Consider the following 13,775-nt stretch of genomic DNA (forward strand, 5'->3'; position numbering starts at 1 on the left):
AGAAGGGGGCCGTTAAGTATTTTTTAACCAGCTCCTCAGTGGGGCCCCCTCCCTCTTTGCCGTCCGCTAGCGGACGGCAAAGATTCTTTGCCGTCAGCTAGCGGACAGCAAAGAACAGGCTGATGGCAAAGGCTTTCTTTGCCATCAGCCTGTTCTTTGCCGTCTGCTTTCAGGTAGCAGATGGCAAAGAGCTTCTTTGCCGTCCGCTAGCGGACGGCAAAGAGCTGGCAGATGGCAAAGTAGCTGATTCCAGTAGTGTATGTTGCTGTTATGAGAATAATCATGATACCTTCATGTCCGTATTTTATTTTTATCGACGCCTCTACCTCTAAACATGGGGACATATTTATTGTTATAGGCTTTCGCTTGAGGACAAGCGAGATCTAAGCTTGGGGGAGTTGATACGTCCATTTTGCATCATGCTTTTATATCGATATTTATTGCATTATGGGCTGTTATTTCACATTATGTCACAATACTTATGGCTATTCTCTCTTATTTTATAAGGTTTACATAAGGAGGGAGAATGTCGGCAGCTGGAATTCTGGGCTGGAAAAGGAGCAAATATTAAAGACCTATTCTGCACAACTCCAAAAGTCCTGAAACTCCACGGAATACCTTATAATAAAATGAAAAATCCTCGCCAAAGATGAAGACTAGGGGGGCCACACCCTGTCCATGAGGGTGGGGGGCGCCCCCCTAGGACGCGCCCCCTACCTTGTGGGCCCCCTGGTGGCTCTCCGATAACCATCTTCTGCTATATGAAGTCTTTCGTCGAGAAAAAAACCAGAAGCAACCTTTCGGGACGAAACTCCGCCGCCACGAGGCGGAACCAATTTAGGGCTCCGGCAGAGCTGTTTTGCCGGGGAAACTTCCCTCCTGGAGGGGGAAATCATCGTCATCGTCATCACCAACGCTCCTCTCATCGGGAAAGGGCAATCTCCATCTACATCTTCATCAGCACCATCTCATCTCAAAACCCTAGTTCATCTCTTGTATCCAATTCTTGTCTTCAAGTCCGGGATTGGTGCTAGTAGGTTGCTAGTAGTGTTAATTACTCCTTGTAGTTGATACTAGTTGGTTTAATTGGTGAAAGATCATATGTTTAGATCCTATATACATATTAATACCCCTCTGATTATGAACATTTTTATGCTTTGTGAGTAGTTACGTTTGTTCCTGGGGACAAGGGAGAAGTCTTGCTATTAGTAGTCATGTGAATTTGGTATTCGTTAGATATTTTGATGAGATGTATGTTGTCTAGCCTCTAGTGGTGTTATGTGAACGTCGACTACATAACACTTCACCATTATTTGAGCCTAGAGGAAGGCATTGGAAAGTAATAAGTAGATGATGGGTTGCTAGGGTGACAGAAGCTTCAACCCTAGTTTATGTGTTGCTTCGTAAGGGGCTGATTTGGATCCATATGTTTCATGCTACGGTTAGGTTTACCTTAATACTTTTGTTGTAGTTGCGGATACTTGCAATAGAGGTTAATCATAAGTGGGATGCTCGTTCAAGTAAGAACAGCACCCAAGCACCGGTCCACCCACATATCAAATTATCAAAGTACTGAACGTGAATCATATGAACGTGATGAAAACTAGTTTGACGATATTCCTATGTGTCCTCGGGAGCGCTTTTCCTTATATAAGAGTTTGTCCAGGCTTGTCCTTTGCTACAAAAAGGATTGGGCCACCTTGCTGCACTTTATTTACTTTTGTTACTTGTTGCTCGTTACAAATTATCTTATCACAAAACTATATGTTACTACTTATTTCAGTACTTGCAGAGAATACCTTGCTGAAAACCGCTTATCATTTCCATCTGCTCCTCGTTGGGTTCGACAATCTTACTTATCAAAAGGACTACGATAGATCCCCTATACTTGTGGGTCATCACACGCAGCCGACTGGCTTCGTTGACTTCTCGTGACCTGGGGACGTGTGTCATCTCAACCGGTCGCTCCATAGCTTGAAGCAGACGCCTCGTGCCTGGTTTGCTCGGTTTACGTCGTACCAGCTATCCCTTGGGTTCCATACTTCCAAGGCTGATTCCTCGCTCTTATCCATCCATCGTGACCGTGACACCACATACCTCCTTCTCGACGTTGATGACATCATCCTCACTACTATCACGCCCAGATTCCTGTGCTCCATCATCAGCTTGCTTCACCGCGAATTTGTCATGACGGACATGGGTCCTCTGCACCACTTCTTGGGCATCAACGTCCACCACTCCACCAACAGTCTTCACTTATCACAGGAGGAGTACGCACTTGAGATCTTGGATCGTGCAGGCATGCTTAACTGCAAGCCCGTGTCCACTCCCGTCGACACCACTTCCAAGCTCTCTGCCACTGATGGTCCCGCTTTCCATGATCCATCTCTCTACCGGAGTCTGGCTGGGGCACTCCAGTGTCTCGCCCTCACGCGCCCTGATTTGTCTTACGCTGTCCGAAAGTGTCGCATTTTTATGCATGACCACTGGGACACCCACTTCTAGATGGTGAAGCGGATCCTCCGCTACGTTCGTGGTACCACGCATCTTAGGTTACACTTTCATCGCTCCACCTCCGGCGATCTCACAACGCACTCCGACGCGGATTGGGCGGGCTGCCCGGACACCCGCAAATCGACCTCGGCTTTGCGGTCTTCCTCGACACCAACCTCGTCAGCTGGTCGTCGAAACGCCAGAACACCATGTCTCTGTCCAGCGCCAAGGCCGAGTACAGGGGGATCGCCAACACCGCCGCCGAGTCGTGTTGGCTACGGCAACTTCTCACCGAGCGTTGTCGCCCTCCGCCACGCGCCACCGTTGTCTACTGTGAAAATGTCAGCGCCATGTACATGTCCGGCAACCCCGTGCAGGACCAGCGTGCTGCACCAAGCACATCGAGATCAATCTCCAGTCCGTTGGCGAGCGCGTCTCTCTCACCATGGTGAGGTGCGTGTCCTTCACATGCCAACGACGTCGCAACTCGCGGACGGTGTTGGAAGACTGTCACGGCCGACACTGGGCCACGCTCGTCAGGAGGCCAACGTCCTCGCGCGAGTCTCTCGGGAGACACGGCACCCACGCGCGCATGCATGCCCACGCCTCCATGCACGTCGTGATCCCTTCCGGCTCTCACGTTTCTGTTGTAACCTGTCCATCGGATGTGTATAGCCTGTGTGTTTAAATGTACTCTGTATCATGAAGCTGCTGCCTCCTCCGCCCGCTTCATCCAGCTCCACCTCAGATCCCTCCTCTCGCCACCGCCCTTCTTCCTTCCAGGTCCAGCCGCCTCGCGGCCGTTCGCAGTGCGCTGCTCGTCGCCGTCGTCCACCACCGGGCCTGCCGTCGCGCCTGCTGTCGAGCGGTCCCCGTGCAGGATGGCAACCTCAGGTACGTCGCCAGCCGATGCCGTCCACCGGCGTCTAATTTGAAATCGGAATTCCCGAGGCCTGCATAGTTAGCTCTATAGGCGTCTTAGATTTGAGATTCCGGGGATGCGGTGTTGGTTTCGTGTCGATCTAGGGCTGTTGATGCGGTGGGTTTTTTCAATCAGTTAGGCCTGTTGCGTGCTGTCGAGTGGATTTGAATCATTTGATCCATTGCCGTATGTTAGGCTTTGTTAGCATCAGCCGGGTCAGCAGATACAAATGGGTTCAGTTAGTTCAGGCAGGTGACCTCGTGCTGCTGCAGTGGGGCGATTCTCTCCAGTGGAGAAGACGCACGTGCTGTGTTACTGGGTATAGAACTATAGACGTACGTGCATGTGTGCTTTCTGTGGTTTGAAGTAGTGAAGTACACCTCCTGTTGGGTGTCTATATAGTTGTACAAGTGATAACTATTATTGGTTATCTGCCACCATTTTCCCCTGGAAGATATCTGCCAGAGCAAGGGCACTTGGGTTGCCTCTGTTCCGTTGAGTCTAATTCTTGCATCATCCTAGACTCAGGAAAACTGTAACATGTGCAAGTCAACTCTGCATTCAGTCACTTCCCTTTGACTAGTTAGCATTGCTGTTTGAAAATGATTTGCTTCATATCATAACTCTTCTTTACAAAGCTATAATTTACTTGCACACAGAATATATTATACACGATAAAATGTCAACTTCCCTAAACCTTCATCGGTTGTGTGTAGTTTAAGCAGTTGCAAATCTATAGTTGGAACATCACTCATGCATATTAAAATTTGTCATTGTTGTTATCAGACGGACATACTTCTTGTCATTACGTGCTCACCATATTGTGTGTTTTCTAGGACACGAAGCTCAAAAGGCGAATGACCAGCCATCTATGAATCTTGAAGATTGTTTGCCACCTCTGTCCAATCATTTCGGGGGGCCTTCACAGCATACCTATATTTTAGACAAGACCGCAACTTTACCTACACCAATGAAGAAGAGGGTTGAGGAGAAAGTCGAAGAAATTCAGTCTAATTTTCCAATCAACTCCCTCTGTTCGGAATTACTTGTCTCGAATATGGATGTATCTAGAACTAAAATACATCTAGATACATCCATATCCGAGACAAGTAATTCCGAACAGAGGGAGTATGTTAAGAAAATGACCAAAACCTCTATTGAAGGCACCAAGAGCAGTAATAGAGGAAGACGGACATGTCCTGTCGTGGTGAGTTTACGTACTAATTTATCCAGTCACATTCTCGGATTTGTTATTGGCTTGCAAATTAACCTGCATTTCTGAACAGACCTTTTCGAACAAATTTGCTTCGGCATGGCAAGAAATCACAAATTGTCCTTCAGGTAGAGGGCAAAACGAAGACATGGCCTACCAACTTCAAAGTTGAAGGTGTGGGACGTCCTGACAAAAAGAGTTGGATTTACAGCGGGTGGAAGGAGTTTGTTAAGGACATTGACATGAACGTAGAGGATGTGTGTCTCTTTGAATTGAAAGAGAAGAAAGGTCAGATGTTGATAGTCCATCTGATTCGGCCAGAGGTGTAGCTCACACATTCAGATTTGTGTTTTCTTATTCATGTATGGTTTGTATTTTTTTATTTTTTTTATGTATGGTTCATCTACATGACTTTGTGATCCATGCTCTACTATGCATTTGAGCTGAATGAATGTGGCACCTATTAGCGCCTTTCCATGTTAAAATAAAAATAAAAAATGTATGGTCTGTATGGTGTATGATTTAGTCCTCCGATACCCTGCAATGAGAGGGTTGACTATTGGACAAGTTGACTCACTTCATTCACATGACTTGTAGTGCGTAGCTTTGTAGCATGCAGTAGCACTAAAGAGAGTTCCTTGTATTCAATATCCTTATGGGGAAAAAGGATACCCAAAGGAGTGAATAGGGATTTCGATTTATCAACAGCAAAGAGTGGAGTTTCTTTTTTTTCACAAAATATACCAAAAATTCAAGGTAATACAAGAAATAGGATAGGATCCTTTGTAATTTACTCTGCCTCTAGCTAGTGTAGTGCTCTACTCATCTGTTGGCGTTTAATGATGACCCTCCATCTCCATGCATGTGTTTGTTGAAATGAACTAGCACTTTCAACGAAAATGAATTGCTACTTTTACACAGAAAGAATAAATTAGCCTCTATTCCCTTTCGATTAAAACTTTCCAGGAATATAATTTTATTAAACAAAAAAACAGCATACTTATTAAATTGATCTACTGTTTTTCGCTTGAATCGAAATGTTCATTGAATTTATCTACTATAAACAACTTAAAGTAATAAGAATATTTCAAAGCAAGACCATATTTTTAGAAATGAACAACTTCTGAATTTGTGATATTTTCTAAAAAAATGAACATTTTCTGAAATTTCTGACATTTTCTGAAATTTCTGACATTTTTTTAAAAACATGAATATATTTTTACGCGAATATTTTTATGTCAATTTGGCTCGGCCTTCGCCGTCGCTACCGCGACGGCGTCCGCCGCGACTCCCGTAACCCTAGGACTTGGTGGCAGTGGTGTCACGTGCTCATCCCAGCGCCCGTCATCGCTACTGCCACGACGTCCCCCTCAACTCTGGTAACCCTAGGACGGGGTTGTGGTGGTGTCACATGCTCGCCTCGGCACCCGTCATCGCTACCGCAACGACATCCGCCTCGACTCACGTAACCATAGGACGGGGTGGCAGTGGTGTCACACGCTCGTCTCGGCGCCCGTCCTCGCTACCGCGACGACATCCGCCTCGACTCGAGTAACGCTAGGACGAGGTGGCAGTGGTATCATGTGCCCGTATCTGCGTCCGTTGTCGCTACCGCGACGACGTTCGCCTCGACTCGTGTAACTCTAAGACAAGGTGGACATGGTGTCACGTGCTCCTCTCGGCGTCCGGCGTCGTTACCGCGATGTCGTCCGCCTCGACTTGCGTAACCCTAAGACAGGATGGCTGTGGTGTCAAAATGATGGATACAAACTGTAACTAGGAAATTTAGCTTTCATAGTGACAGACATATCCACCACAAAGTGTAATGCTGACCGTAGCTTAGTGCATCTAGACGAAGCGCCTATTTAGGCTGGTCGCGTCGTTCTTTCAAGAAGCGAGGTGGGACTAAACCACCAGCTATGTTTGTCGAGTTCTTCCGGTCGAGAACTCGGCAAAGCTATGAACCATGGAATTCCAAGGCAAAACTATGAACCATGGAATTCCGATAAAATGATTCAAAAAAAAGACTAGACCAGTCAACAATGCTCACTTTGTAAGGGATACAAACTGTCACGATGAATCTTTCTCTGCTTATTGATTGTGAACGACGCAACAATTTAAACTGGTCCTGCCACTCCTCAAGAAATGCCCTCTCGAATTATGTTTAAAAAAAGTAATAGTAAATGTTTACCGAGTTGCCGTCAGATGGAACTCGGCAAACGAAGAGCGCCGTCACGGCTCCGTCTCTTGCTGCAAGGCGTGGCCCACATGTCAGTGTTCGCCCAGTTTATTGGAAATCGTGTCTTATAATGGTTACAATCATCAAATATTTCAGGAAATACTCCTTCTGTCCAGGTTTATTGGGCCCTTAAGCCACAACCCAAAGACCAAGGAGATACAGGCATGTAGTAGAGATTTAGGAAATAAATCTGCTTAATTTGCTCTCTAACTGCCCTATTAAATCACCCTATTAACTAGAGCGGCGCATGCCGCCTGCATCCATGCCCAATCGGCAAGGTTCCTGCGTCGGCTCCATTGCAACGATGCATGCGTGGGAGAGATTTCAGGTAATAAAGCAAGGTAATTAATGTCCAGATGCACTAAGCTACGGTCAGCAGTACCCACCTCACTGACACTCCTACGGTGGGTGAATAAATTTTTTTTTTTTGAAACCGCCATCAAGGCATCTTATTACTGATTAAGCGGTATAAATTCTGATTGCACTTGGGCAATCAAGAACGCAGGGATTACATCAAATGAGGAGCTGCAGCACTCCAAATTAAGTGCTTCCTTTGCACACAGATGAGCCGCAAAGTTCGCACTCCGATTAGAGAATACTAAAGAAAATCCCTGAAAGTTTGAGAGATACATCTTCATCTCTCTGAAGATATGTCCGGCCTCGGATCGGTCTTGCCCCGCCTCCCATGCCGTAGCAATCATCTGGCAGTCTGTCTCCAGTATTACCTTCTGGTAGCCCTTCTCCATAGCCATTCGCAAGCCATCTCGGCATGCCAATGATTCAATAATAAATGGATCTGATATAGCTTCATACTTAGTTGTCTGGGCTGCAGCAAACATACCTGAGTGATCTCTCGCGATCGCCCCAGTCCCCGCACACTTCTGTGCACATCCGACTGCACCGTCGGTGTTAACTTTGATCCATCCCACGCTTGGAGGATCCCACTTAGGTTGAGTTTTAACTTGTTGCTCCTCCACTGCCGGAATGTCAAGAGCTCGCACTAGCTCCTGTATTAGCTGCATTGATCTGTACGGTTGATAGGCAATCTCCTTGTGAGTATATTTGTTCCTGTTGCTCCAAATCGCCCACAAAACCGACACAGAAACTGCTGCATCCTTCTTGCACATGAAAGTATGATCTAGCAAATCTCTTGCCCACGTCACAGGATGTAACGCTGGAAGTTTTAATTCAAAAAAATCCTTGGCTGCTTCCCAAAACAGCACTGCATGCTCGCAGGTTATCAGCGCATGATATAAAGATTCATCGCTTCCTCCACACATTGGGCAAATTGCATCTGTTCTGATATGGCGCCTGCATAACTCCCCATGTGCTGGTAACATATCCTTCAACACTCTCCACATGAAAACTCTAATTTTTGGCTGAACTTGTAGTTTCCAAAGAGCCCTCCATGTTCCTTCTCCACCATCAGAAGATGAACTCTGAACTTGCAAGTTAAATTTTTTGTCCATTGTCATTCTATAAGCCGACCGGACTGTAAACTCTCCAGTCTTCTCCCATGTCCAGCCCCAAAAATCTGGGCCTGTGATTCTTGGTCGCGGCATGCTCAAGATTGCATCCGCATCAGGTGCAATAAACATACTCCGAATCAAGTGAGTATTCCACTGCCCTGTGTTGTCAAGAAGATCAGCAACTAACTGTACTGGCTCCTCAGATAGACGGCAGATAGGTTTCATGGAAACAGTCCCGTTTATCCACTTGTCATGCCATATTTCTGTCGTCATCCCGTCGCCGACACGCCTTATCAAGCCTTCTTTCAACATGCTCCTACCAATAATGATAGCTCGCCAAGTGGGTGACGCACTCCTTGGGCAATCTGCACTCAAGAAATCACCATTAGGATAATACCTCCCTTTTAGTACGCGTGCACACAAGCTATGTGGCCTCTCCAATAGCCTCCAGGCCTGCTTTGCCAACATGGCATCATTAAAAGTCTCCAAGTCTCTGAATCCCATCCCACCTCTGAATTTTGAGACAGACATTTTCTCCCATGACTGCCAGTGCATTCCTCTTTTATCAAGTGATCCCGCCCACCAGTACTTGGACATTACTGTCATGACCTTTCTGCACAACCCCTTTGTGAGCTTGAAACAGCTCATAGCGTAGGTTGGTAAAGCCTGAACCACTGTCTTAAGAAGGACTTCCTTTGCAGCACATGAAAGCTTTTTCTCACACCAGCCTTGCACCCTACATCTTGAACACTCATGGATGTGTTCAAAGTGACTCTCCTTGAGCCTACCAGATGGAGTTGGTAGCCCAAGATATTTTTCTGTGAGTGCTTCTCTATGAATATCTAATGCATTCCTTACACCCACTCGAATAGAAGCCCCAGCATTCCCACTGAAAAAGACTGAACTTTTCTGCTTATTAGCTCGCTGCCCTGAGCCTTGCTGGTTACTTCTGGATTGATGGTAGCCACCGCCTCGTTGCCCAAAACGACCAGCCCATCACGCCGCCGGGTTCGCAGGCGGAAGACGCGAGGAGCGGCGATCGATCTACAGACCAAGGTAACCACCGCCGCCCAGATCCTTGCTGGTTACTTCTGGATTTCTCACCGGACGCTGTCTGTGGTGGCAGGTCTCCGGCGACAGGCCGCGACGCGTGCGAGATGTCGGGGCAGATGTTCACCCTCGTGGCCGCCGCCGACGTCCGGTACGGCGTGGTGAGAGCCTCCCCCTCCCCCTCCCTCCCATTGATTCATTATTACGGTTCCAATCCAATGCTGCATCTAGCAGGGTGGGTCGGTCAGTCAGTCTGTGTAGGTCATGTGTCTCCTCTGCTCTCCGTTCCTCTGCTTCGGGTGTTTTAGTTGCTGGATGCACTCAAATTAGTTTGCCTGCTTCATCAGCTTGCCGTGGAGTCCACTGAATGATAAAGATAAAAGATAAAGGTCCCAGTTTCATTCTTAGCCCCCACATGTAGTTTGTGATGCCAAAATCTGCCTGCAAATAGACTGATGATAGCATTGTTCCTTCCAGCGAGGGTGTTTTGCTTGGAAAACAAATATGAAGAGGTCGCATGAAAAAAATGTGTGTCAAACTGTTTACCGATATTGTAATTTGGAAGCCAAGCTCTTATAATTACTACCGTGCACCCCTGCGTGTGATGGAAGAAATGTTGTTGGAGATAATTACTAGTGTCTTACAGCGTTGGTGTGCCATGAGTGTGCTATATCAATTGATGTTTGCCAAAAATGATGACTTGGTAGATTACTCGTGCCGCTTAAGCGTGAAATTTTACTGTTCAGACTATTTCCAAACTGTTTATAGCCGATCGAGTTGGATTGGCAATGCCGATGTTCAGCCGTTCTTCGTGTATAAGCACGCCACCCACTCGTGCATTTTTTGTGTGTTGCAAATCCTATTCACGTACACGGACATATGTGCATTTTTGCATTTGTTTGTTCTCCATGTCTGTTGGCAGCCGTGTGTTCTGAATTATGTCTGCATTTCTTGCGAAAAGCATGAAATTCCATATGCACAAACGGTGGAAATTAAATCTGGCTCTAACCAATATGTATCTGCCTTATGCTTCGACAGAGCATGCGGCGTGAGTTTGGAAGTCATTTGGAGAACATAGCCCCCGAGACCGAGTTTGTCAAAATCATAGCTCGTGATGGCGTGTTTGATTTTGAAGTTATTAGGGACGACTACGAGCCATTTCTTTCGTCCGACGGATGGGAGGAGTTTGTGGATGCAACTAACATACAAGAAGGTAACTCCGTTCTGTTTGTGGACCGTGGGAACTTCTGCTTTAAGGCTCACATATTCAATCCAAGCGGTCACGAGAAATCTTTTTTCTTTTGTCAACGACCTACTGAGATATTTGGAGATGTTCCTTCGAGCACTCTTTCTGATCAACGTGTGATGAATGGTAACTATCACTTCTGATTGTGTGAACTATTTGAAATCACTTCTCGTCATTACGTGTTCACCATATTGTATGTTTTCCAGGACACGAAGCTCACAAGGCGAATGACCAGCCATCTATGAATCTTGAAGACGGTTCGCCACCTCTGTCCAATCATGTTGGGGGGCCTTCCCAGCATACCTCTATTTTGGCCCAGGGGGCGACTCTGTCTACGCAAATGAAGAAAAGAGTTGAGGAGAAAGTACAAGCAATTGGATCTGAAATTCCTGTCTATGTCAAAGAGATGACTGAAATCTCTATTATTGGCAGCAAGGGCAAGGGTAGAGGATGCCGAACATATCCTGTGGTGAGTTTACCTACTCGTTTATCCACAGTCACATTCTCGGCTTTATTTGTACTTTGTCGTTGGTTATGCAAATTAACCATTGGTTAGAAGCATTGAAAACTTGGAATGATCTCCTTTGAATTAACATTCACCTGAATCTGTGAACTTGTGCATTTCTAAACAGACCTTCTGCCGCGAATTTGCTTCGGAATGGCTCCCCGCTCGGAAAACAAAAAATTACCTTCAGGTAGAGGGCAAAGCGTGGTGTACTAAGTTCGATGTTGGACGTGGTGCCAGAATGAGTTGGATTCGCGACGGGTGGGAGGAATTTGGTTGGGAGAATGGCCTGAAGGTAGGGGATGTGTGTCTCTTTGAAGCAAAAAAGAAGTATGGCCGGATGTTGATTGTCCATCTGATTCGGTCGGAAATGGAGGTGTAGCTCAGGCATTTAGATTTGTGATTTCTTATTTATGTATGGTATGATGTAGTATGATTTAGACCTCTGATACCTCCTGCCATGAGAGAGCTGACTGTTGAACAACTTTACTCACTCCATTCAAATGACTTGTAGTAGCTGTTAAACGACTTTGTAGCATGCATGTAATGTAATTTGTGGAAAGGCTGGACCATACTCTGCCACTAACTAGTACTCACTTGGCGTTTAATGATGACCCTCCATCTCCATGCCTGTGTCGCTTGCTCCAGTGACGAAAGGAAATGAGTACTCTATTTGGTCCAGCTTTTGCGCGAGCGGGTGCAACACTTTGTATTTGTTGTCATTACCATGATATCGTTAGTTTAGCACAAGATAAAACCCTCTTTTTTAATTAGGATTGAGGTGTGATTGTGCACGAAACTACTATGCAGTACCTAGCAACAGGCACAAGAATTGACTGTTTTCCCCTAGAGTGACACAGACTGAAATATATTTACCAAAACCGTTACTTTGATATTTATTTTTCTCACTATGCTAAAAACATATGAGATACTTTCTCTTGTGTAGACTGCCAAGTGCTAATAAGAGCTTGCAAATCATGGTACATGGTGTGCTCATACAGGTTGTAGAAATTAATCTTCTTTGCATGGCTAACAAATTCGGGCCTGCCATTGGCCATCAAAGCTTGGCGAGTTGGTCATGCCATATAGGCTACACTCTTGGATTGATCTGTACAAAATTACAACAGCTCATTGTCATCTCAACTTCATCTAATGAAGAAAACTACATTCTCTAACTAAATCGTATGCGCTTCTTGCAAGGTGAGACCACATGTTCTGAAACATTCACCTCACCAGAGAACATAGCCACATTGACATACTTCTTATATGGTGGTATCCGCGACTCCCAACCTACTAGCTCGAACTTCTCCTTCGGCGGAACAACGGAGCCGGCGATCAGGTCCCCATACCTTACCTTGGGCAAATCCCTCGTAGAATCGTCGTCTTCGCAGTGCGGTGGCATGAGGCGAAGCGGAGCAGAGGTCGATGACACGAGTTTTGCTATATCCACCGGGCGATCTCTCTCGATGAGAAGCTTTGGATGTTCACAAAACACCGAGAGATTGTCTGCCAGAAAGTTTCTGTACTTGTTGAGGATATGTTGCCAGAACTGAAGATTCTGGTTCTTTCTGAAGATATCGGCGCACACATTTGCTACCACGAGCGAACCTCCCATCAACACAGCTAGCTCACTCGCTACCAATGATAGCCGGGGGTGATCATCTGGATTTGTGCTTCCGAATGCAAGGACCTTGAAGAGGTAACTATACTCCTCCAGCGACAAGCTGTATAAGTGCATCGGCCTTATGGTTCCGAGTCTTGATACACTCTCAATCCTACTTATGATTATGATCTTGCTTCCTTTTCCCATACGTCTGGTTGTGGAATAAAACTTTTGCCAACTAACATCATCTATGTCTGAAGTAAATTCAACCACAACCAAAGTCCTCCCAGTTGGAATGAAAGCCCCATGCTCAGTTTTGTGAATGCTTTCCCCTTTCAGACGCAAGATGAAAGGGAAGTGTGATTTAACTCTATCATTGTTACAAACATGTGCGACTAGAGTTTTCTTGCCCACTCTATTGGTGCTGATGATCGGAAGAACAGTTGGAGCGAAAGGAGGAATATTTTCTTGTAGCAAAACATTCATGATTTGCTGTTTTTCTACTTGACGACCAAACATGAAGTTGTCGATGTACAGGTACGTGTCGTAAGGGCTACGAGGCATGCGCTCACATCCTCCAACAAGCAAGACAAACTCTGTCATGTTAGAAACCATGGTTTCTAAGTTCTTCAATACACTATCAAGGTCGTGAAAAATTGTAGTAGTGCTCCTTGTGGTACGAAAGCAGTTGGTAGAATTGGTATGAAAGCACTTGATAGAATTCGAGAGCGACAAGGTATTGGAGCTGCTGCTAACCTCCTTTTCATCCCTTGAGCTGCAAAGGGCCTTGTATTTGATGGTGTCCAGGACATGGTAACCTTGGTACATGGCCTCTGCAAGCCTCTTGAGCTCAAGCGACATTCTGGAGTTGGTGATGTACCGCCCCTCGGCCTCCTCGATGACCATGTGAACTCGAAGAAGCAGCTGTTGTAGCCTTTCCACCTTCTTATCTAGATTTGCATGACTCTCGTGCTTGTTTATCAAGAAGGATATGAACCGGTTAACCAGGTCGCCTGCAATCGCAGAGACAACCAT

General features: G+C 46.0%; 2 protein-coding genes across 3 annotated transcripts; both read left to right on the top strand.

Moving 5' to 3' along the window:
* Positions 1-3,335: 3,335 nt before the first annotated feature.
* LOC119314716 lies at positions 3,336-5,080 on the top strand. Its single transcript, XM_037589412.1, has 3 exons — positions 3,336-3,387; positions 4,252-4,622; positions 4,702-5,080. Exons 1-3 carry the CDS (start codon positions 3,375-3,377, stop codon positions 4,798-4,800), a joined length of 483 nt encoding a protein of 160 aa, XP_037445309.1. The 5' UTR covers positions 3,336-3,374; the 3' UTR covers positions 4,801-5,080.
* A 4,086-nt stretch (positions 5,081-9,166) lies between these two features.
* LOC119314717 (putative B3 domain-containing protein Os03g0621600) lies at positions 9,167-11,749 on the top strand. 2 transcript variants are annotated; one of them, XM_037589414.1, is made up of 5 exons: positions 9,167-9,392; positions 9,463-9,547; positions 10,425-10,599; positions 10,848-11,101; positions 11,265-11,749. In XM_037589414.1, exons 2-5 carry the CDS (start codon positions 9,494-9,496, stop codon positions 11,517-11,519), a joined length of 738 nt encoding a protein of 245 aa, XP_037445311.1. In that variant the 5' UTR covers positions 9,167-9,392; positions 9,463-9,493; the 3' UTR covers positions 11,520-11,749. The 2 variants fall into 2 exon arrangements, with proteins under 2 accessions (XP_037445311.1, XP_037445310.1); XM_037589413.1 differs by having other exon boundaries at positions 9,172-9,392; positions 10,425-10,758; positions 10,839-11,101.
* The last annotated feature ends 2,026 nt before the right edge of the window (positions 11,750-13,775 follow it).

The sequence above is a fragment of the Triticum dicoccoides genome, chromosome 6A, assembly GCF_002162155.2.
Source record: "Triticum dicoccoides isolate Atlit2015 ecotype Zavitan chromosome 6A, WEW_v2.0, whole genome shotgun sequence".
Classification (NCBI taxonomy): Eukaryota; Viridiplantae; Streptophyta; class Magnoliopsida; order Poales; family Poaceae; genus Triticum; species Triticum dicoccoides.

What these genes read in the sequence shown, in the direction of transcription:
- LOC119314717 (XM_037589413.1), top strand. Translation starts at nt 9,494, where the DNA reads ATGTCGGGGCAGATGTTCACCCTCGTGGCCGCCGCCGACGTCCGGTAC. An exon ending in CCGACGTCCGGTACGGCGTG is followed by an intron (nt 9,548 to 10,424) that starts GTGAGAGCCTCC and finishes ATGCTTCGACAG; the next exon opens with AGCATGCGGCGTGAGTTTGG. An exon ending in GATGCCGAACATATCCTGTG is followed by an intron (nt 11,102 to 11,264) that starts GTGAGTTTACCT and finishes ATTTCTAAACAG; the next exon opens with ACCTTCTGCCGCGAATTTGC.
- LOC119314716 (XM_037589412.1), top strand. An exon ending in GACGGACATGTCCTGTCGTG is followed by an intron (nt 4,623 to 4,701) that starts GTGAGTTTACGT and finishes ATTTCTGAACAG; the next exon opens with ACCTTTTCGAACAAATTTGC.